Here is a 25,253-nt window from a genome sequence, read left to right as displayed (position 1 = left end):
AAACGCACAGTCTATCGTTATACAGGCTGATATAGTCTGTGAATAATATGCCCTGAAAACTAACTGCAGTATAAACAGCTAAATGTAAAAGTATGTGATCCCCGCCAGTTCTTTAATCTCTCAGAGTAGCATGTGCAATTTCGGTTGAAACAGTTTGTCAGAAAAAATACAGCATGTGGATAGGCATAATACTGATAAATGAGATGTTTCGTTTGCACTATGGCTAAAATAAACGGAAGTCTTAATTAAACTCTCTCTTTATCAGTTAATAAACTTTATTCTAACATTACACTATCAGGCCTGTAGCCAGCTTATTGAAAGGGATGGTTCTTTTTTTCTGAAAAAACTGAACCTTTTTGCAGTTATTTGCCTGATTTTCTATTTAATTATGAATGCTATAAATATTGCATTTTAGTGACATTTTAAAAACACATTTTTGCTGGATTAGCTTGTCGGATGGTTATCATAACCACACTTCTTAATATACCAAAAAATATTTCCTACCATGTTGTCAAATTGGTTAGCATACTATTTTAAGTTAAAGTTAAATTAGTTTATTTACAAATGTACATTTAAACTGTAAGTTTTATATTACAGTTTTATAACTAATGGAAATTTTGTATAAAGAATTATAAAGAGATACTTATTTTTAAAATACAAATTTATTATCATCATTACATTTTTATTTTTTTAGAAATCTGTTAAAACTTGTTTTAAATTAAAAAAAATTATGCCTATAGGTAAATAAAAAACTGGCCAGCACATTAAACTTTCCTCAGAATTTGGCCATTTGAATATATATATATATATATATATATATATATATATATATATATATATATATATATATATATATATATATATATATATATATATATATATATATATTTATATATATTTATTTATTTATTTTTTAATACTATTATTACAACTTTTGGTCTTTCAAATCACCTGAACCCCCCCTTTGGCTATGAGCCTGAAAATTTATTTAACCTAATAAATTGTGTGAAGAGAGGATTAATAAAAAATTAATAACATATATTCACCCGTCCCCCCATATATATATATATATATATATTAATTCACCCGTCCTGCTTAAGTGTCAAATCCACGTGTATGCTCCAGCACAGCCTGCAAATAGCCACATAGCCCTCGCTGTGGTCGTCGCCGATGCTGACACGCACCGCTCCAAAAATGTAACTACATGTTGCATTGACGCGAAGCGCAAGCACTGTGATTGGTCAGCTTGGTGTGCTGACGAGACTGAGAGCTAAGTGAGTGTTCACAAGTGTCGAGTCTCGTGAAAGAGGTCCAGATGGAAAGTTCTGTTTTGATTGAAGTTGTTGCACGTCCACTGGTTCCCGCTTCTGAATGAGCTAGTTCGAGCTACAGTACTTCTACATTAAGGTAGCGTTCAGAAAAACAACACACTAGCGAAGAAACTTGATACAGAGAAACATAAAAACCTACTGCCAACTAGTGTTTCTGTGCTATTGCAGAGGGACACAAACAGCACGCAGAAGTATAAATGCAAAGCAATGCGCAAGGCAGATACATTTAAGTCATGCCAATTACTCGACGCAGAGGTATAAACAAAGCTTTAATGCAGGCGTGTGGGGTTTTTTTGTCTGTAGCGTGATCTCTTCTAAGCGTCTGTTTCTTGTTTGTTTCTGTTTTGGCACATCATCTGGACATTAAAAATGAGAAAGACAAAAAAGGATGAGCAAGAGAAGAAAACCACAATTGAATTGCTAAAAATTTAGAAAATCTTCAAATGTTTGTGATCATTGTTAATACTGTATATAATTATCACAGTTAAAACAGTCTGTATTCAGCATAATTATCTGTCTAAGCCATATCTTGTAAATTATAGTTTTTCTTCATCTATGTTAAGCTTCTTTTAGAAGTTTGGCCCCAACAGAGGCTGTTTCTTTTAAGTTTTTTTTTTTTTTTCTTTCACTTTCATCAATTGGTGAAGTTTGTTCCTCACCGTTGTCACCACTGACCTGCTTGGTTTGGGACTTGTGGAGCTGTGTATCGATGGATTTGCTCTTCAGTTTTTGGACTTCCAGCAGTGAAAATTAAACCACACTGAACTGAACTAAACTAAACTTTAACTCTGAAAACAGTTTCAATTACTAGAACTTATAATAAGCTGCTTTGACACAATATACAATGTAAACGCTCTATAGAAATGAAGATAAACTGATTTGAAGTTTACACCTGGAACTGGCAGAGGTGCAACAACTTTAATCATAAAGTCAAAACAAAAGCAAAAAGTTTCCATCTGGAGCTCCTTCTCGGGACTCCACACTTGTAAACACTCGCTCCATTGGGCTTGCAGCTCTCAGCCCCACCCCCACTCATCACCGCTACCAAATCGACCAATCACTGACCATCATCAAAACATGTAGTTGCATCTATTGAGAGATGCCAATAGATGCCATCAGCCAATATAACAGAAAGAACATAAAAAAAAAGAAAATTTCTCTATTAAATAATCAAGTACTGATCAAGAGTTATCCTCACAGGTGTGTGGGTCCTCTGAAATCTTCAAAGCTTTATTTAAAATCAAGTGTCTTATGAAATAACATGGTGATGATAATAATAATTCCATTATTATATCGCATTTGGGTACTCAAAGCACTTAAAAGATGTTGGGGGAATCTCTTCATTTATCAACAATGTGCAGCATCCACATGGATGATCAGTTTTGCTGTAACCCTAATCAAACACAGCTGATCCAGCTAATTAAAGGTGTTCAAGACTACTATAGACTTTTAAGCAGGTGTGAGTTGGAGGTGGTTGGAGATAAACTATGCAGAGCTGTGGCCCTCTAGGAACTGAGTTTGAGGCCATTGGTTTAGAGTCCCCATCACTATACTGGGGCTTTAGGAACCACATAGGGGCATGAGAATCCCCTGGCAGCAACTAAGTTTTCCCATCTAGGTACTAACCAGGCACAGCCCTACTTAGTGTGTGATCATGTTAGAGCTGCAGAGAGCTTGCTGCCAGGTAACCTAACCCATTCTCAGAATTTGTCGTCAGTATATAATCAAATGAGTGCACAACTTAGAAACTTATATTATTTCAATAGAGGTGTCACAGTCATTTCTTTAATGAGCATCACTAACATCCTCCACTGTGTGCCTAAGAATATTTGTAAGGTCACAGTGTATCTTCTATTTAAAAAATTTCCTAAAAACACCTCAATGTTTTATTTAAAGTTATTTGCTTCATGTTAGTGTTAGGGAAGTGAAAGTGAGGTGAAATTGTGATGTGGCCAAATGTGGTGACCCATAGACCTCAGAATTTGTGCTCTGCATTTAACCCATCCAAGTGCACAAACACAGCACTGAACACACACACCCAGAGCAGTGTTTGAGCTACAGAAAATTCTAGCAGGAAAGGTCCTGTGTGGGTTCAACTGCTGATGACCATATTTAGCCTTATTGGCCAATAGGGATGGGTTTACTCTGGTATAAAACCAACTATCGGTCAGTGCAAGCAAGAAGATGGACCAAGACCAACACTCGACTCTTTGTACTGCATTAACATCTCAAAACATGGGTAAGAAATTATTATCTATTATGAATATTATATGTTTATAAAAACCTCTCAGAATATACAGACAAGATTATTTATGCAGACAATGCACAGAGATAATATAAAATCCATATAATTAAGCACAACATACACATTTATTTTCTCAAACAAATGATCCTTCATACAAAGATGTCCTTATTACATAATGAATCCATGCACAGCCAATGCAAGGTTATTCAATTTAGATGACAAATTTTTGGTTTTATTCTAATGAGGTTTTATTAAAATGACACAATCGGATATACTCCACACTGTAAAAAAAATCCTGGGAAACAAAAAAAAGTTAAATTATGGCAAGTAAAATTACTGGAACTTCCTGTAATTTACAAAATTATTTTTTATTAGTTTTTTTGGCTGTACAGTAGATTACACATTGGTTGACCGTATGTTGACAGTTTTAAACAAACAAATCAAACAAACTTAATCCTGTTGCACAACTACACTTTAATTGGGTGTTAAATGAAAATCTGAAATATTTTATTGCATACACCAAAAAAAAAAGATTATGTAGTATTCAAAAATGTTTTATTTTGATTATGTTTTTAAATAAATAATAAATTAAATAAATTGGTCTTGCACTTCGTATTTTTCTGATTTTCATAGTATATGTATTAATACTGTACTTTCACCATAAATCGACATATCAGCCATTTGGTAAAGGCTGATATTTTAGAAATTATGTAATTATTAAGAAATGCAATCCAAAAAAAAAATTCTTTGTGGGACAGTTTAAGGGTTAGAAAACTAAATAACACTAAGTTTGTCATGAGTGCAAAACAGTGTTTTAATCATTTGTTCACCAAACTGCAACAATATTCAAGTAGAAAAATGAGTCCAAAATATAAAATGAAACCAACATCCCAATTCAGTTCATGCAAAATAATGAATTTAAAAATATATATCATAACTAGCACAATAAACCCTTTTCAGAAGACGGTGATGGCGCATTTCAATGGTAATCAGCATCTTAAATCCTTTCAAATTGAATTTTTAGACTGTTTAAAACATTTATGTAGATTTACAAACAATACTTTTAAATCAGGGTGTCTGTGCGGGACCGTGCGTTTGACATTGTTCTCTCTTCATTCTGCTGCTTTCTGTCTCACACAATAAGGCTTGAAAAAAATTCAAAGCAAATTATCAGCAAATAAAATATTGCGCCAATTAGTTATCACTTACCTAATATTTTAAATTAAGTTAACATATCTGAATGTGTTGACATAACTTACAGTATATATCAAAGTTTAGGCTTCTTAAGAGACTAATATTTTAGTCACCAAGCATATTTAACAATTGAAAGATAATACCATTAAATTAAAGCAAAATATTGCAAAAAAAGAAAATAAGTTACAGCCTTCAAAATTCCAACTAATTTATTTTTAATAAATTCGCTTGATTTTTCCTTTTTTTAAATTTTGTATTTAATATTTTTCTATAACATAACTTTGGATGTACTAGTTTCTGGACTGTTATCGTAAGTTATTTTGTTAGATAAGCTCCAGTGGGGTGTACTTTTATATGCTGAACACTATATACAGTTGAAGTCAAAATTATTAGCCCCCCTGAATTATTAACCCCTGTTTATTTTCCCCCCAATTTCTGTTTAACGGAGAAAAGAATTCTTCACCACATTTCTTAACCTAATAGTTTTCATAACTTATCTCTAATCACTGATTTGTTTTATCTTTGCCATGATAATAATATTTTAGATAATTTTTAAGACACTTCTATACAGCTTAAAGTGACATTTAAAAGGCTTAACCAGGCAGGTTAGGGTAATTAGGAAAGTTATTGTATAATCATGGTTTGTTCTGTAGACTATTAAAAAAATCTAGCTTAAAGCGGCTAATAATGTTGACCTTAAAATGTTTTTTTAAAAATTTATAACTGCTTTTATTCTAGCCGAAAAAAACAAATAAGACTTTCTCCAGAAGAAAGAATATTATCAGAATTACAGTGAAAATTTCCTTGTTTTGTTAAACATCATTTGAGAAATATTTACAAAAGAAAAAAATTATGAGGGGGTTTAATAATTCTGTAAATTAAAACTATAAGTGTACAAGTTAAATATTCAACAAAAACTAAGTGTGTTTACCTAGTCGTTTTTAGTTTATAGGTGTGTGTGTGTGTGTGTGTGTGTGTGTGTGTGTGTGTGTGTGTGTGTGTGTGTGTGTCCTTGGTAAAATTTGTATTGGCTGACTTTAAAAACCTGTTTTTAGTATTAACTGAACCATGGTCCATTGGTCATCCTGGGTTGTGTTTTTGAAAACCATCGTTAGCCAACTAAGTTGTGTTGCAAGTTTTGTCATTACTAACATAGTTAGTTGATTTGGCGTTTTCCAAATCCATCGTTTCCAGGAACATTCGCAAACTGCATCGCAAACTTGTATGCTGGCAACTACACCTCTGGAGCTGTAGTTAGAAGCATAGTTCCCCTTCAGGAGGGGAATTCAAATATGTGGAAACTTCCACTATGATGAAATCCCCATAGTGTAAGTTTCCACATAGCATTTCTGTTCCCTCCCTCGAGGAAAGAGTATTATTTTTGTAACTGGAGCATTCCTAGCTGTGTTCTATTCCCAGTTATTCCCCTATGCCCTATTCGTTTAGGCACATTAAAAGATGTTCTTAAAACTTTGACTAACACAATGGCATAACTCAAGTATACTTTGACTGTACAGGCTAATAATGACGTTTTCTATTTAGAACAATAAAGTACACTACAGAAAAAACATCCAAAACAGTTTTATTAGTGTAACCTGAGAAATGACACAAACAACAGAGATAGGTTCCACGTGCAGGTTTAATCAGTGGTCAGGCAAGCAATGGTCAATACAGGTGCAAACAGACATACAAGGGAAATCCAAAATCGTAGTCAAAGGATCAGGCGAGTGGTCAGAAGGCAGGCGGCAGACTGAGACACACGGGTTAACAAGGCTAGGGTCAAAACACGGAAAACAAGACTAAGAAATGCATTGTAGTGTTACTTTACAGTTAACAAGACTCGGCAATGTGAATGAGTGAGTGTGTTGCTTAAATAGTGTGTGCAATCAGTCTCTGACAATCCTCAGGTGGTGCGAGTAATCAGTCTAGATGAGAAAGCATGTGTGAGTGTGAGCGGAGTGCATGTATGAAAATGTAGTCCAGAAATGGCGGAATTGTAGTCCAAGATTATTGTGAATGAAGTTATCGTGACAATTAGTGTGTTTTTCAAAAGTGTGCTTTAAATGCTTTACATTAGTTGATTTTTAGTACACTGTTTACAAACTAATCCTAAGTTTAAAATAAGTTAATATATAAAAAATCTATTAGTAATGTAGTAGAAGTACATTTTCCCAAAAGTTGTACTTAAGTACACTTAATGTGAATGCATTATTATCACTAACACTTAAATAGATTTTGAGTGTGGTAATTTTAAGTTTATATTAAATTGATTTTATTAAAAATCTATTAGTAATGTATTGTAGTAGAAGTACATTTTCCCAAAATGTCTTTACATTTCATGTATGTGCTGTAATGTTGCATCTTATTTATATTTTTGTGTTCTCAGTTTTTGCTAAGTTTTTGTTCCCTCCCATAAGGTATTTTTGGACTTGTGGTTTATTGCACAAAAAGATTAAAGTGTTTTCTTTGTACCCACAGAATCCCTTCAAAATATATTCTTTAAATAAATGTTTAGTATGTTAAAGCACATTTTAGATCAGCTTCATGGTGTCTCATAATAGCACAGTTACACTTAGATGTACTTAAGCTTATCTTAAAATGTACTTAATACTAATTTTAGTACATTAAATACAAAATTAGTTTGGGAAAATCGAGCACTTTTAAAACAGTATTTAGCACACTTTTTTACAATTTGTATATTCTTTTAATATATTACTATTATACTTTCAATTAGTCATAAATATATTTAAATGTTTATAATTAGGGTTCAATTGTATTTCTAGTTGTAACTAAATATATATTTAAAATACAGATATAGTATGTTAAAAGCACATTTTAGTTCAATTTCAGGGTGTCTCAAAATAGCACAGTTGAGTACACTTAGATGGTATTAAGTGTACTAAGTATACTTAAATAAAGTGCATTTTAGTGCACTTTTTTTACCTTAATTTAATATAAACTTAAAATTACCACATTCAAAATCATTTTAAGTGTTAGTGATAATATTGCATTCACATTAAGTGTACTTAAGTACAAGTTTTGGGAAAATGTACTTCTACTACAATACATTACTAATAGATTTTTTATATATTAACTTATTTTAAACTTAGGATTAGTATGTAAACAGTGTACTAAATATCAACTAATGTTTAAAGCATTTAAAACACTTTTGAAAAACACACTAAAAAACTCTTTTGGATGTTTTTTCTTTAGTGTACTTTATTGTAGTACACTAAAAATTTATTTAAGTATTACTGGTATTTGGTATACTTTTGTCAAGTGTACGAAAGTCCTACTGAAGTATAAACATACTTTTAATTATTATATTTATAGTGTAAAACCATCAAACTTTTATTTAACACAAAAAAAAACAATGTACTAAAAATGCATTTGCGGGTATTAAAGTATATTTTAATTGCATTTAATTTTTTTTTTTTTTTTCACCTGGGGAACCTTACAGTGTCAATGTACAAACTTGCATAAAACAACTTGAATCATACATTGATTATGTTTCTATATCATTGCAGTCATTTTCTTATTTTGAACTTATAAATACATTTTTAAAAATGACAAAAATTTAGTCAAAAACTTTGTATTGAACAATATAAAACCTCAGGGTTCTATATAGAACCTTGAGTCTTGGGTTGGGTTTTTGAAACTTTTCAACATTAAAAGTTGTTGGAGGAAAGATCAAGGTCACACTTTTCAATTAAATTGCATTAAAAAATAATAACAAAAAAAATGAATCACAAAATACAAAAATTTGTTAATTTACAAAGTCCCCATGAAGATAACTGTAAGTGCGCAATCCCTCACTCTTAAATCTGTTCTCATACAAAAAAATATGACAAATATGCTTAATATTTGCTTAAACATTAAGTATAAGTGTGATCTTATGAAAAAAAAAGCTTTTGCAGCACAATGACACACTGACAGTCCTTATTGTGCTTCTTTGTTTAGGAATCAGCAGTTTTGGACCTGAAAATGTGACTGGAGTCTCAACAGACATGTGGTTTATAATCTTTCTTGCCTGCATTTTCTTTGCCACCTTTGTAGTGGGTCTCATTGGAAATGGTCTGGTCATATTTCTGACCGCCTGCAGAATGAAGACGACTGTCAACTCCATTTGGTTTCTGAATTTGGCGATTGCCGACTTCATCTTCATTTTATCTTCAATCACAGGTGTTTGCTTAAAGTTGATCGACTGGCACAATGTCTTCACAGCCTATTTTTTCTCCATCACAACATCTCTAAATCTGTTTGCTAGCATTTTGTTTCTTGTAGTCATCAGTCTGGATCGATGTCTGTGCACATGGATGGCTGTTTGGGCTCAAAATAACCGAACTCTGAGTAAAGCCAGAATCATCTGCACGATCGTCTGGGTTTCATCCATCGGCTACATTTTACCTTTTTTCGAAGGTTTTGAGATTGCAGATACAATTCTTGTCACATATGGATTCATAGGGGCTTTTCTCATCCCCTTCCTGATCATTGTGTCTTCATACATCGCTATTGGAGTAAAAATCAAACGCCTCAAAACGAGGAAGCAGCTCAGGTCATACAGACTCATTATAACTGTAATCCTGACTTTCTTCATCTGTTCATTTCCATTCCATGTTTGCTGTTTTTTTATAACTGCAAAAAATAATAGTAATTTGAGAGACACTAAACAAATTTCAATGCCACTTATTTTTAGTATGTACCTGATTTATCTCAACAGCTGTCTGAACCCATTTCTCTATGTGTTCATGTGTGACGAATATAAGAAGAAGCTGAAACAGTCTCTGGTGCTGGTGCTGGAGACGACTTTTGCTGAAGATCCTCTGGGCTGTTAAGAAATGAGACAGAAACAAAAGGATTTACAGGCAAAGAAAATCACACTTGAATTGATAGAAATGTTTGCGACCATTTACACTACAGCATATAATATAATACTGCCAATTTTGCTATTATAATTTTCCAAGACATAATTTGTAAATTAAATATGTATAAATATATTATTTTGTGCTTGTGTAATGAAGGCCAGCTAGTGAATTGCTGTGCAGGCAAACCTCACTCCTCTGAGCTCAACTTTAGAGCCCAAAGTCTTTAGTCTCCTTGTTAGAGCAACCACCTTCAATGCAAAGAACCACTAGTTCAATCACAGCTCAGAGCGGGTTGGGTAGCGTAGGACCGGTGGATTGCACTTGGTTTAGTTGTGTGTTCTTGTTTTCAGTGTCTGTATATTCACTTAGGGCTGATTTCATTGTTTAGTTCAGTGTGTGTATTCAAGTCTCAGACTGTCTTCATTGATGTTTGTGTCGTTGACCTGTTCATCTATTTTATTAGATTAAAAGCATTGCTGTGTACATCATTTATTTTTATTGCCTGTTATCAGCATTAACACTTTAACACTTTATTTTTTCGGATGAACATTTGTTAAACAGGTAAGGAGTTAGATATCGCCTATCTCCTACAATCGATTTGAACATTTATTAGTACATGCTGTGCATCTTTTTTCTATATTATCTATGATATTTTGGCAAACATGTCAATAAATGTGAATAAAATCATTGAAAAGGTTGCTTACTTCTGTCTTTGGAAGAAAGTGCTTCTTTTCACCTTTGTGGATATTTCTCAAATCACAACAGACAGAGCTTTACTGCTGTTTGATTCGATGACAAAAGTCCATAATCATGGACAACAGCCTTTAAAATTGGTGAAATGACCCAGAACCGAAAAATTATGACCTGAAAATCGATGCAGGTACCGAAAGGGTTGAAGAGACCTGAAATGTTCATTCATTTATTTTATTTTCGGCTTTAAATTAGGGGTAGCCACAGCATAATGAACCGCCAACTTTTCCAGCGTATATTTTACGCAGCGGATGCCCTTCCACCCCCAAACATTCTTGCATTCAGACACATACACTATGGCCAATTTAGCTTACCCAAATTGCAAGCCTGGTGGTATTCAGCCCAGACAAAATCAACCTGAGCCTAAAGTGGCCCACCTGTACAGTGGCAAAGGGGGCCAAAGACTCAAATTCATATATGGGCCATTTAAGCATTTAAGATTTGGCACCCATGGCAAAAAAATAATCTGAATATCCGCATTTCCACTATCGGGCCAGTGCGAGCCAGGGCTTTAATCCAATAGCCCGGAAGGTTGAGAAATGAGGCTGAAATCATGTCGCTTTTCCACTGTCAGGCTAGTAGCTCACAGCGCGTCACGCAAACACCGCCCCCAGAACGTCCCCGAATCAAACGTCACACAACCCGCCCACTTCAGCAGGAATGAGGACAGACAGATAAAGCACACCATAGAATCATCACGAAATGAAACCATTAAAATGAAGACAACCGAAACAAACAAACAACGCGTTACTGTACAGCAGTACATGAAATGTCTATACGCACAGACCTGTGTATTTCCATTCATTACATTTATTGGTTACTCGCCGACCGACTGTTGACATTGTGCATCGAGTGCTCTCACCACTAACGCAGGGACCCAACACAGAGAGCGCACACATCCATAATATAAAGCCACAGTAATTCTCCTTTATAACTCGATATGGCATGTATTTTATAACATCCTCGTTTTGATAGAAGTCGTGTTAAGTGTTTCAGCACAAGAGCGAGTAGCTTAATAAAATATAGCCATATTTGTTGCGCTCGGCAGATATTCACTAAAGCTCTTCATTTAAAGTTTCATTTATAAATTTAACCACGTCATATTAAAACATAAACAGTTGTTTGAGGATATAGAACACATTTTGTGTTTGGACTTTCCCTTGATGCGTTTAAAGCAGCGAGCGATGCGCAGGACTGACTGAGTGACAGAAAAAAAGGTAGGCTAGATTCTGCTTTCACTCACCGAAATAATGCTCTGTTTGCACGATTAGATTAATATCATCGTATCCAAATACTTTATAAATATTTACTTTATATAAATATTTTAATCCTTCTCCGGTGTTTAGTTTTTAGAAAATATCGAAAATCTTTTTTTTTCAGACAGGTCTTTGTAAAATGAAAGTTACTGTAGGCTATATGTGGCTTTCAAACGGTTTGATTTATGTATTATATATAGGCTACCTACATTGTTATAGCTATCTTTTGTTTATTTAATATTGATTAATTTATTTAATGTAATTTTAAATGTATATCCGATATTTGTAATTCTTTAAATTATATTTCAATGTAGCTTAGGCTATTTTATCAAGATATGACAATATATTGTTTAAAGTCTACGAAAGTGGGCACGTAATTTGTTAAGTTTTATGTCTTTCTGTTGTATTTATATTGTGTATTATCTCCAAAATAAATAAAGAAAAAGCCGCTCGCGGCATAACAGAGCTGTGAAGGAGCGCTTTTGCCCGGTCTCACACACACATACAGGCATCTAAACGCGCAAAAACAAACATTTTAAACTTGACAAAAACCCTCGAAAACCTTTACTGTCTGCTGTGTCTTTAATATGGTGTAAAGATTATTATGCGTTATTGAAACATAAAGGAGGACGCAGCAAAAAACGTCACTATAAATTAAAACTACTTTATTATTTTATGCAGCAGCCTTACATTTAAAAGGGAAACATAAGGGTGATCATACGCAAAAAGACCCCAGACTATAAGGCTAGATGTTTTCTTTCCCTTATTTCTTTATTTATTTGGTGCATGTACTCATGTGCGATCAGAAAACTGCCCGCCTCTCATTTCACTCCACCCCGAAGCCCCAGCTGGCCCTCCTTGGTCCAAGGTATTCGGCGGGCCGAAAAAGGCCGGCCGCTGGCCCCAAGAAAGCCCCGCTTTGGCCCGATTAGGCCCCGGAAGTGACAGTGGAAACCCCACTGGCCTTGGCTCACCCTGGCTCGCTCGCTTTAGGCGCGATAGTGGAAACGCGGCTATTGTGAGCCTAATGTGGCCCGTGTGGAAAATGATGAATTTGTCCCAAATGATGGAGGACAAATGTGCACCACAGTTGGCAAAATGTGGCATAAGCTGCATCCCAAATCGCATACTTATGCACTATTCTACGCCATTTTGTAGTATAGATACTGTAAGTAGTGCATTTACACTGAAAACTCTAAAAATATTAAGTGCACTTTACTTATCCGGATGATACACTCATTCAGCAGATAAAATGAAGTGTGTAAAGATAGACACTTCATGCACTCAACGACCGCCGGTCTACTTAAATATTTAGCAAATGTTGAATAACTATTTATTTTGGATGGTGAAAGCAAAATTCTCCTATGAGAGTGATTATAGCGCCTTCTGATGGTGAATGCAGTTATACTAAAGGCAGGTATTATTTGATAATTCGGTCGTTTATTTCACTGATTTTGCGACTGTCAAACGTCATTAGGGAAACGGTTTGAATTTCCGTTTATTAAAAAAACATTAGTGTGCCATTTGGGATGACTCTACATACATATACTATACTGTTGAGTGTGTAAGTGCATAAGTACATAGTGCATAAGTGTATAGTGTGCCATTTGGGACGCAGCTATAGTCATTTAAGGGTAATCTGGGTCTAAACCTAAAGTGGCTCACACGTGTAAGTGCAAATGTGGCTCAGTTATCTGAAGACATATGTGTGCCACTTTTGGCAAATAGTCGGCACAATAAGCTCTGGATAATGCAGCTGTTGGCCTATAGTGGCCCAGAGAAGATATGGAAAATGTGGCCCAGTTATCTTAAAACAAATGTCGGCCACTTATGGCGAATATTCAGCACAGTAAGCTATGGCTAATGTGGATTTGAGCCTATAGTGGCCCAGACAAGATATGGCAAATGTGGAAAGGGGTCTGGATGCAGACCTGGTGCAGTGGAATCTGTACTGCATCCAATGCTTTTTAAAAGGCTCACCTAACCCCACCCCTAACGCTACCCGTCACAGTGACGTCACTAGCTCCATTGAGTGCATTGTGTCTGACATTGCATCCCTGAGTGATGCAATCTCAGCTTGCATCATAAAGGCTGCATCCAGATACTATTGCAAATGTGGGCCGCTTTTGGCAAATATTTGGCACTGTTAACTCTTGCTAATGTGGCTGTGAGCCTATAGCGGCCCAAATAAATGTGGCTCAGTTATCTTAAAACATGTGGGCCACATAGACTAAAGTCACCATCATGGACAAAAGTGTTTGCTCACAGCCCTGAACCTCTTAATATATTTTTCTTTTGGGCTGCTGTAACTCTTAGGAACTTTTAGGAACTTTTTACTTGAAAAGTTTAAGATTTATTACTTTTGAAATCACTATAACAATACATACGTCCACACCTCATATCTGACAGGCAGAAAGTGATTCATTTTTATAAATTGTTACGTTTTTGGTAATTGTTATGCAGCAAGCAATGGTTGCGTACACTGATTTTGTATAAAATGTACTTTATTGTGTGATAAGAATTTAAAGTGATCATAAACGATTAAATTTCTCAACTTAAATGAGTGGCGGCTTGGACCCGGAAACAGTATTACATACGTCACCAACAGGTCACCACTTAACAAGCGGACTCTTCCTTCATGCCGCTTGCAGATTAACCAGGTTTGTTCAGGCCCTTATGCAAGTTCCAGCGTGAGGCCGCCTCCGCTGATGTCACCAACGCCGGCAGCCCCTTCTCTATTCTCTTTTCCTTCCACCTGTGATCCTAGGGCTATCAGTAGCGTGAGCATGCCTCCGCAATCGGCTCTAGCCCCCAACTTTCTTCAGGCCCTGACGCAAGTTCCAGCGTGAGGCCACCTCCGCTGATGTCAATAGCACCAGTAGCTTTCCTCTCTTCCCTTTTCCTTCCACCCGTGATCCTAGAGTCATCAGTAGCCCGACCATGCCTCCGCGAACGGCTCTAATCCCCAACCTTCTGTCAGGCCCCGTCGTAAGTGCCAGCGCGAGGCTGCCTCCGCTGACGTCACTAACGCCAGCAGCCCCTCTTCTCTTTTCCTCCCACCTGTGATCCTAGGGCCATCAGTAGCGCGATCATGCCTCCGCAAACGGCTCAAGTCCCTAACTTTCTTTCAGGCCCCAACGCAAGTTCCAGCGTGAGGCCGCCTCCACTGTCGTCACTAACGCCGGCAGCCCCTCCACTCTTCTCTTTCGCTTCTACCTGTGATCCCGGGCCACGTATAGACTATATTCCTTAGATTCATCGTCTAGGTACCTAACATGTATAAACTTAAATAGGTTATTAATGTTTACATAGACAACACGCGTATATAAAATAAATCGCTTAATTAAATAAATTTGATAAGTAATTATGAACTAATAATAACACCAAGCAATTAGCAACTTCAGCTCAGAAATCATCCAGAATCCCATGACTAGCTTACCCCATCTATTTTCACAGCGATTCAAGTCGTAATTGCACTCAATATAAACCACGGAACTCCATTCAAACTTTCGGCTACTACTCAATGCTCCTCGCACTACCTTAAGTTCCTTTAATACTATCAATTACATTTTCCACAGAAATTAAACTGAAAAGTCAGTGGAAATGCGCCATCATTGCCCCCATTTTTAGTATTTCAACCCCTAAACCTTTCCTAATCCTGGTCATTAACCCCTTCAAGGAGTTCTATTATAATGTTGCTGCTGCACAGCGACCGCTCTAACTGGGGACGCACACCCTATTACATACTACCGCAAGCACAGTGGCTGCTTCCACTCTAGACGTACACATTATTATTATTATGCACCACTGCTAGCGCAGTGACCGCTCTCACTGAAGACGCACACCTTATTTATCATGCACCACTGCAAGTGCAGTTACCACTCCTACAGGAGTCACACACCTTATCATTTTGTATTATTGCAAGCGCAGTGACTGCTCCTACAGGAGTCGCACACCTTATCATTTTGTATTATTGCAAGCGCAGTGACGGCTCCTACAGGAGTCGCACACCTTATCATTTTGTACTATTGCAAGCGTAGTTACCGCTTCTACCGGAGTCACACTCCTTATCATTATGCACTACTGCAAGCGCAGTGACCTATTCTATGGGAGATGCACACCTTAAATTATACTACTGCTAGTGCAGTGACCTCTCCTACAGGAGACACACACCTTATTATCATGCACCACTGCTAGCGCAGTGACCGCTCCTACGGGGGACGCAAACATTAATATTATGCACCACTGCAAGCGCAGTGACCGCTCCTACAAGAGACTCCTCATATGGGAGACACACCCTATTATTTTGCACCACTTCAACCGCAGTGACTGCTCCTATGGGAGAAGCACACCTTACTATTATGTGCCACTGCAAGTGCAGTGACAGCTCCCACTGAAGACGTACACCTCATCACGCACCACTGCTAGTGCAGCGACCGCTCCCACGGGGGAAGCCCACCTTATTATGCACCACTACAAGTGTAATGACAGCTCCCACTGGAGACGTACACCTTATTATGCACCACTCCAAGTGCAGTGAACGCTCCTACGGGAGACACACACTTGATTACACACTACTGCTAGTGCAGTGACCACTCCTACGGGAGACGCACATCTTATTATGCACCACTGCTAATGCAGTGACCGCTCCTACGGGAGACGTACACCTCATAATTATGCACCACTGCATGCGCAGTGACTGCTCCTACGGGAGACGCACACCTTATTACACACTGCCGCTAGGGCAGCGACCACTCATACCTCATACAGGAGACACACACCTTATTATTATGCACCACTGCAAGCACAGTGACCGCTCCTACGGGAGACGTACACCTCATAATTATGCACCACTGCAAGCGCAGTGACTGCTCCTACGGGAGACGTACACCTTTGTAGTAATGTTCGTTGTTGTGTGGGAAGAAGAAGACAGGGTCGGTGATATCAGGTAAGCAATATACTTTATCATATTTATGCACACCACTTGCAGGCTGTGTCTGTGTGTGTGTGTGTGCTCTCTCTTCTCTCGACTGCTCCTCCCGTTCTCCTTAAGAAGGGAGTCTCTCCGGCCCAATCACTAGAAAGATAGGTGTTATTTATCATTTCTGATTGACCTGATGATTAGCCACCGGGCTCCTAACATGCTCTCCCCCCTTATTGGGTGTTCGATCACGCTTACCTCTACACAACCTTATAATTATGCACCACTGCAAGTGCAGTGACCGCTCCTATGGGAGACGTACACCTCATAATTATGCACCACTGCAAGTGCAGTGACTGCTCCTACGGGAGACGCACACCTTATTACACACTGCCGCTAGGGCAGTGACCACTCATACCACATACAGGAGATACACACCTTATTATTATGCAACACTGTTAGTACAGTGACCGCTTCTACGGGAGACGTACACCTCATAATTATGCACCACTGCAAGTGCAGTGACTGCTCCGACAGGAGACGCACATCTCATTACACACAGCCGCTAGGGCAGTGACCACTCATACCTCATACAGGAGACACACACCTTATTATTATGCACCACTGTTAGTACAGTGACCGCTCCTACGGGAGACGTACACCTCATAATTATGCATCACTGCAAGTGCAGTGACTGCTCCTACGGGAGACGTACACCGTATTATTATACACCACTGCAAGCGCAGTGACCACTCCTATGAGAGACGCATACCTCATCATACACCACTGTCAGCACAGTGACAGCTATTTCGGGATGCATACTTTAACACACACCATTGCTAATGCAGTGACCGCCCTTACGGAAGACGCCCGTCTCCCGTGGGAGCAGACACTCTTGCTGGAGAAATTCACTATCACTATCAACACAGCAAATGCTTCCTCCCGAAACACATACCTTATAACTCAACAGCACCCCTCCATATTTTTAAGATCAGCAAATTTTGGGGGGCTTGCACATTGTCTGGCTGCTGTCCTGTAACCAAATAGCGTTTTTTGGGGAGCGTTCTGGGGCCGGGCTAGATACTTCGCTCGGATCCCAACTGCTCTTTGTTTCCTGATAAGGGGAATAACTCGAGTTGGGGTGTCTCCTCGAGCTCGAGCTTCGTTATACTTAAACGAATGCAAGTGTGAACTTGTAAAATTATGTTAAAAAAGTCACATACTGCATTTATAAAAGGTAAGATTCATCAAAAAAAATGTCATTTTTGTATTCGCGGCCGGGAAATCATACGTGACGTGAGCTGCTGACTGTGCGGGCGCATACGCAACTTAATGATAGACGCGCACACGTCTACTTTAGTGAACAGAACCTTCATTTGCTTTGAGTAACAGGTAATAAAGTTGTAAACAATATTCAGTTTGTAGCACCTAGTGATCATTTGAAGCGCTTAATCAAATTATATACGATGATACATAAATTAATTGAATTATGTTTTTGTAAGGTAAGGTTAAATTGTGATGATACCAAAATTGCAATATTGAACAGTTATGTCCATGAAAAAGTGCTACTATAAAGGGTCACATTAAAGTGCAGATGAAAGGCAATGATATGCCAAGATTACAGAGGCCGCAATAGACCTAGCTATATGCAAGAACCCGATTAACCATAGAAACTGGTAAGCCGAGATGTCATGTCATGCGAAGTGCCATAAAATCCAACTGGACCACCACCAGTAGCTGCAAAGACAACACAGGATGATTATTACTTGAAATGAAAGGAAACATTTGAAACTTAAAATGTATGTATTGGACTTACATGTTAGGCTGACTATGTACCTGTAACAGCTTGGTTCATTGAAACAGCATATTTACGATTATGCCATCGAATTGGTTCAACCCGATACTATGGTATGTCAGGGTGCATTCACGATGCTTTCCATAGACGATTATATTTTACTTCATAGCACAAGAAAAAGTATGCATAGACTTATTTATATGTATTATTTGTAATACAAGTTGTCATTTAATACAAACAGTCGGAACTGTACTCTAAAAAACTTGAGCATGTACATAACAACATGAGAATTTAAAGCAAATAAACAAAAGTGAATGTCCTGCTCGCTTTATCGAGTGAATTCAGTTGCTCTGCAATTGCACTTCCAAAAAGCTAGTTGGCAGTGAGGTGTTAATGTTCCTCTGTGTCGTGTTTCTTCGCAGTTTTTTTTTTTTTTTTAAAGAGTTCGTAACATACAATTGGCCCCAACGGTCTTCCATAATGTCTCAATGCATAAACTGCGCTCGACGGAAAGGGCTGCGATTGGTTCTAACGGCTGGCGCTGTTCGCCAATGAGTGACACTGATAAAGTTTAGAGGCGATCACAGCTGATCAATGATAAACACGGAGAAAAACTCGCTATGCTATGGATCCACGAATAAAGCTATTACAGCCGAGAGGAGAGGAAATGTCACCTTCACAAGTCAAAGGGCAACAGTGAGAGAAATGGTGTTTACCTTCATTTTCTCAATCGCAGTGAAATTGAGGCTGTACCTGTAACTTCCGTGTCAGCAAAGGACTGTCCAGCAGACACTCGATGTTGCCACTGAAATCTGCAGGAATGTGGCTCTTCAGGAACAGGGTTGCCCACCTAACCCCTGTAGATGTGTATTTTTATTTTATCATTTATATAAGATTTGAATAATAATCAGTTATTTATAGTATACACTGTTACTATTCGTCTGTTAGACAAATTAGTTTTTAAGATAAATGTCAGCTTTACACATGCAAAACGTGTGGTTATGCTTAGTAATTTTATAAATTGAGTTTAATAAATGTGAGTTTAAGAGTTTAATATTTTATTTTAATAAATATCTAAGGTTTTTCTACATCAACACTAGGGATGTAACGGTATCAGAATTTCACGGTACGGTAATACCTCGGTATGAATGTCACGGTACGGTATTTATTGAATCATTTACAGGAAAAAACAAAACTTATGAAAATACTCCAAAAAAGTGCCAAAAGTGTCAATGACATACAAATTAGCCATCTATCTGTAAGCTTTGAAACAGGAACTTCAATTTTAATAACAAAAAAAATATTAAACCATGTAAAAAAAATAAAGTTTTTAATTTAGTATTGTTGAAAACTCATCACATTCAACATTTAATCACTCACTCACTTAGATAGAGATGGGTTTAAAGGAAAATTATCATATAAATATAATCTGGTAAAAGCTGGGATCTCTGGGCATTTACATTGTCCCCTGCAACAGAAAAAAAACCCTCTCATTTGGGACTGAGGTTTCTGGGACAAGAGAGATATGACTTATATGACTTATTTCTCGAGCGCCGAAAACGGAGCGTTTCGAAAACGCTGGAGAGGCCGTTTTCATTCTGAAACGCTGCTGCTTCGTCTCAGTGTGGATGGGGAAAGACGGAGACATCTGTAAACGGAGGCGGGGCTGCAAACGTTCGCCTATCTGATTGGGGCTTTTCCTGAATATTAAGTAGCCTAACACACACAGTTCAGTCTCGCATCCTCTTCTTGTAAGTTCAGACTTCGCAAGTTTGATCAAGGCTGCAGTCTCCCCCTTCTCAGTTTGATATGGAAAACATACCGAGGACACGCATAAATCTTCAAAGGGAACAGTGTACTTTATAACTTCATTCACATCACCTTGGCTACGTTGTTTCACTTTCTCAACAATAAAATGTAAACATGATTTAAGGAACTGCATATTTCCTTTTTAATATTAGAAAACTTAACAGACAGCAGAAATGTTGAGGCGCCGTGCTGCATATATGAGCGTCATCTTCACTGTGTGGATATTTATAACAAAACGGAGCCGATAACAACTGCCTCCTTTCAATTTCAGTGAAAATACGAAACACACCCTCTCTTTTGCTGAGTATCAGTTTTAATAATCGACAATTATAAAAGTATAACATACAATAAGTTTATACATTGTAGGAAATAAAGGCAAGCGATCAGTCAATGTACCTGGATTAATCATTAACTTATCTTTGCGCTTAACCAAAACATGTTACCCGTGAACAAGTAACTTAATAGATTCCAATGACCAAAGTCAGGGAATTGGCCTATGTCGTTAGATAAAGACAACAACATGAATGAAATATCACGTTTAGCAAATATAGTGAGATTAGATCCAGCGGGAGATGCTTGATAAGCAGTCCGACAAGCAGAGCTCTCATCTGGGTAAAAATGCTGGAGCGCTTGCCCGAGAGTGTCTGTGGTCACGTGATGTGCGTTTTCAGCGTTTTGGTCTGGACGGAGAGCTGTTCAGAAACGCTGGGTAAAACGCGAGTGTGGACGCGGATCGTTTTCATTCTACAACGCCGTTTTAAAACTAAAACGCACTAGTGTAAACGGGGCTTACAGCTCTTTTTGATCCCCGCTTCTAGCAGCACACTCCATTTCCGCATTACTGGATCTGTAGCGACAACAGACCGCAAGGGATGATGGGAATTGTAGTTTTCGCTACCTCCCGTTCGCTTCATTCGCCTGAGCAAATTTTCTCAGAAGACCTATAGTTTTACCGAGTCATGCGACTTCGGTAATATCGAAAAAAATTAATATTGCGGTATGACGGGATTTACAATACCGTTACATCCGTAATCAACACTGATTCATTGTCATTTCCACCACACCCTGTCATTTCCACCACTGCTTTGTCATTTCCATCACCACACAAATTTTTTAAAAATATTTCAAAAGTTCTTATCAAACATTAAAAATGTATTTACAATATATGAGATCATGCTCTGTTTAATATACAAATTCAATGTATTTATTTTCTAATAAGCTCGTAACCAAATTAATATTCAATTTTAGAGTGTGTCAGGTGTACAATTCAGCATTCGGTCCTGAGGGACTTATTTATTTCATTGACAAATGTATGATTATTGTATAAGATAAGTGTAAAGATTGGTTAAACTAGACACAAAAATGATCTCAGACAATGTTTGACTGCCAAAATTTATTTCATTTTGAAATAAAAGATGTGTATTGAGATGTGGTGGAAATGACATTTGTTCAGTTCACGATGGCAAAAATGTAAAATATTGACAATTTATCTTCATATCTAAGTTTGTCCTCTTACAGAACTTGAAACTAGGCAAATTGTTTAATCTTATGAGGCTATGCTACATTAATTGTGAACAAGTACTTTTTGCTCAACTACACAAGGCTAAAAGTGTCCGTAGTTGAAGAATTGCGCAAAGCAGGAATCACTGTTCCCTTTATAAAAGATTGTTTAAGTCTTCATTTTTGAAGCTGCTAGTTGACAAAAGCAGCGCTGTTTTAAAATGTACAAGTCATTCAGAAAGTTAAGTAGAAGAAATCAAGCTTAACTTTTCTGTTTTATTGATTGCATTTAATAAGCAATAAAATCATTGTGGGCCGGATTTCAATAGCAATACTCCGCTATTTAGATCAAGGTAGGGCCCCAAAATTATTCTGCTTAGAGACCCCAAATGTACAGGGCCGGGCCTGATTGGAACTGAACTTTGGCAGCTGATGATGACATTACACTAGAACACGAGGATGCAAGACCACTGAAGAATGCGTATGGAGAAACAGCCTAAATATGAGAAGTGGTATATGTTGAGTCTTCTGAGTGAGACGCAGTTTCCATCCGTGAGGCATTGTGAGGTGCGGGTAAAGTAATCTGTTATTGGCAAGTAAGTTTGTTCCTTGACGGCATGTTTATAATTACCCTTGTATGTTTGATCTGTATGTATGTTGTTAATGGCCCAAGATCGGCCACGCAATTTGATTTCTGTGTAAAACAAAAGTAAAAGTTCTAGCATCAGCATCGTGACTAATCCCAATGTCATCGTTGGCATCTTGTTTGTGTTTGATTATGATTCAGTGTCATATATTCCACATTTGTTATGCCTTATGCTGTCACACGTCTTTTATATAATGCAGCTTTAGTCATTTATGTCCATTTATATTCTGTTTACACCCAGCATACATTAATCTGCTGACTGCACTTTTAAGAGAGCTGTAAACACTATTGTTTGCAACGGGATATTTATTGTTTCAGTACATAAATATTTTTTACGTTTGACATTTTATTATGTACTTATACTTATTGTTCATCACAGAAAATGACTTGCTCCCAGTAAGAGGTGGAAAATATCTCCTGACTCCTACTCCTTAATCAGAGTGCTGAAGTGGTCAGCAACATTAAAGAACTGGCATGCTAAATTATGCATTACCCAACAGCAGATATTTGCTAATGACCATATTTAGTCTAAGCAGTCAATAGGGATGTACCAGGGTTTGCTGTGGTATAAAACCAACTATCGGTCTGCACACGCAAGAAGACGGAACAAGATCAAGACTCGACTCTTTCCACAGCATTGACACCTCAAAACATGGGTAAGAAATTAATATCTATTATGCATATTATATGTTTATAAAAACTTTCAGAATATAAATACAAGATTGTTTATATCACAGACAATGCACAGAGGTAATATATAATCCATATAATTAAGCACAAGATACACATTTACTTTCTCAAACAAATGTATTTTCATACAAATATTTGCTTCTAATGAATCCACACACTGCAAATGCAAAGTTATTCAATATAAAAGACTAATTATTGGTTTTATTCTAATGAGGTTTTATTAAAATGTTTGAGAGGAGCATAATCAGATATACCAACACAATCTCACGGCAATTCGTAACTTTTTCATTTAGTGGCTAATTCGTATGAATTCGTACGATCTAATTCGTACAATTTAGTACGATTTGCTTATCCCCCAATGACGGTTGGGGTTAGGGGTGGGGTCAGGTGCCACGCCTCCTTTTTAAAATCGTACCATTTCGTACGAATTAGCCACTAAACTGACAAAACGTAAAATACTTACGTTTTCTCGTGAGATCAGGCTGGATATACTCTAATAGCTAATAGTTCTGAATTTTGCAGCACAATGACACACTGACAGTCCTTTCTGTGCTTCTTTGTTTAGAAAACAGCAGTTTTGAGCTTAAAAATGTGACTGGAAACTCAACAGACAAGAGCACTGTGGAGGACAAGGGATTTGAGATTTTTTTTGTCTGTATTTTCTCTGTAACCTTTGTAGTGGGTCTAATTGGAAATGGTCTGGTCATATTTCTGGCCGGCTGCAGAATGAAGATGACTGTCAACTCCACTTGGTTTCTGAATTTGGCGATTGCAGACTTCATCTTCTTTTTACTTTCAATCACAAATTTTTCCTTAACCGTGAGCAATCAGCACAGTGTCTTCACAGGCGACTTTCTCTTCATCACAACAGCACAAAATGTGTTTGCTAGCGTTTGGTCTCTTGTAATTATCAGTCTGGATCGATGTTTGTGCACATGGATGACCGCTTGGGCTCAAAATAACAGAACTCTGCGTAAAGCCAGAATCATCTGCATCATCATCTGGGTTTCATCCATCGGCTACATTTTACCTTACTTTAAAGTTTTTGAGATTACAGGTACAATTCTTGTGACATATGGATTTATATTGGTCTTTCTCATCCCCTTCCTGATCATTGCATCTTCATACATCGCTATTGGAGTAAAAATCAATCGCCTCAAAAAGAGGAAGCAGCTCAGGTCATACAGACTCATTATAACTGTAATCCTGACTTTCTTCATCTGTTCATTTCCACAGTATGTTTGCTATTTTTGGATGGTAAGAGCAGAAAATAATAATTGGACTCTCACTGATCAATTTTGGGTGCTATTTGCTTTTGCTCTCTACCTGATTAATCTCAACAGCAGTCTGAACCCATTTCTCTATGTGTTCATGTGTGATGATTATAAGAAGAAGCTGAAACAGTCTCTGGTGCTGGTGCTGGTAACGGCGTTTGCTGAAGATCATCTGGACATTAAAGGAAGGAGACAGACACAAAATGAACAAATCACACTTGAATTGCTAGAAATGTAAAAAAAAATTTGAACGAAAAAGTTTTGCCTTCATTGTTAATACTGCATATATTTATCACAGTTAAACAGTAACTGTCATCTGTATTCAGCATAATTTTCTGTCTAAGACATCTCTTGTAAATTAAAGTTTTATAAATCCAAGTTTTGTGCTTGGTTTAGTTGTGTGTTCTTGTTTTCAGTGTCTGTATATTCACTTAGGGCTGATTTCATTGTTTAGTTCAGTGTGTGTATTTAAGTCTCAGTCTGTCTTCATTGATGTTTGTGTCGTTGACCTGTTCATCTATTTTATTTGATTAAAAGCATTGCTGTGTACATAAATAATTCATTTTCTGTTGTCTGTTATCAGCACTAACACTTTATTTATCAGATGACCATTACTGAGCAGTTAAGGATTTTTCTATGATATCAGCTAAATCATTAAAGTCATTTTAAAGTGTCCGGTGCTGGTGTAAATAAACAGGGGTGCTAATAATTCAGAGGGGCTAATAATTCTGACTTCAACTGTATGTTTGTATATAGATTCTTTTTGTAAGAAGGACATCCATTTAAGGGTCACTTCTTTTACAGAAAAACGTATATCTAACTTTTGCTCTTATTTATATGATTGATTTTGTCTTGTATTGACTGTATTGACTGTATCTTAAAAAGTTTAGAGTTTTTATTCTGAGAGTTTTCTATAAACATTTGCACAATAAATATACATTTCTCACACATGTTTTTGAGGTGTCAACGCAGTGGAA

At 37.1% G+C, this 25,253-nt stretch overlaps 2 protein-coding genes and 1 long non-coding RNA gene across 3 annotated transcripts; 2 read left to right on the top strand and 1 right to left on the bottom strand.

Moving 5' to 3' along the window:
• The first annotated feature begins 986 nt into the window (after positions 1-986).
• Positions 987-10,332, top strand: LOC137487697 (C3a anaphylatoxin chemotactic receptor-like). The gene is made up of 2 exons (XM_087284536.1): positions 987-3,570; positions 8,731-10,332. The coding sequence occupies exons 1-2, from the start codon at positions 3,516-3,518 to the stop codon at positions 9,603-9,605; spliced, it is 930 nt and encodes a 309-aa protein (XP_087140662.1). The 5' UTR covers positions 987-3,515; the 3' UTR covers positions 9,606-10,332.
• LOC147840677 (uncharacterized) lies at positions 8,163-19,358 on the bottom strand. The gene is made up of 3 exons (XR_015509783.1): positions 19,111-19,358; positions 9,474-9,598; positions 8,163-9,405 (listed from the first exon to the last, which is right to left on the bottom strand). It is a non-coding gene; the product is annotated as an uncharacterized LOC147840677 (long non-coding RNA).
• Positions 19,359-22,691: 3,333 nt separating this feature from the next.
• LOC137487696 (chemerin-like receptor 1) lies at positions 22,692-24,834 on the top strand. The gene is made up of 2 exons (XM_087284535.1): positions 22,692-22,968; positions 23,568-24,834. The coding sequence occupies exons 1-2, from the start codon at positions 22,965-22,967 to the stop codon at positions 24,512-24,514; spliced, it is 951 nt and encodes a 316-aa protein (XP_087140661.1). The 5' UTR covers positions 22,692-22,964; the 3' UTR covers positions 24,515-24,834.
• Positions 24,835-25,253: the final 419 nt, after the last annotated feature.

The sequence above is a fragment of the Danio rerio genome, chromosome 15, assembly GCF_052040795.2.
Source record: "Danio rerio strain M-AB ecotype USA chromosome 15, GRCz13ab, whole genome shotgun sequence".
NCBI lineage: Eukaryota > Metazoa > Chordata > Actinopteri > Cypriniformes > Danionidae > Danio > Danio rerio.
The sequence above is the reverse complement of the archived record's forward strand: the minus strand, read 5'-3'. Positions and strand labels throughout refer to the sequence as shown.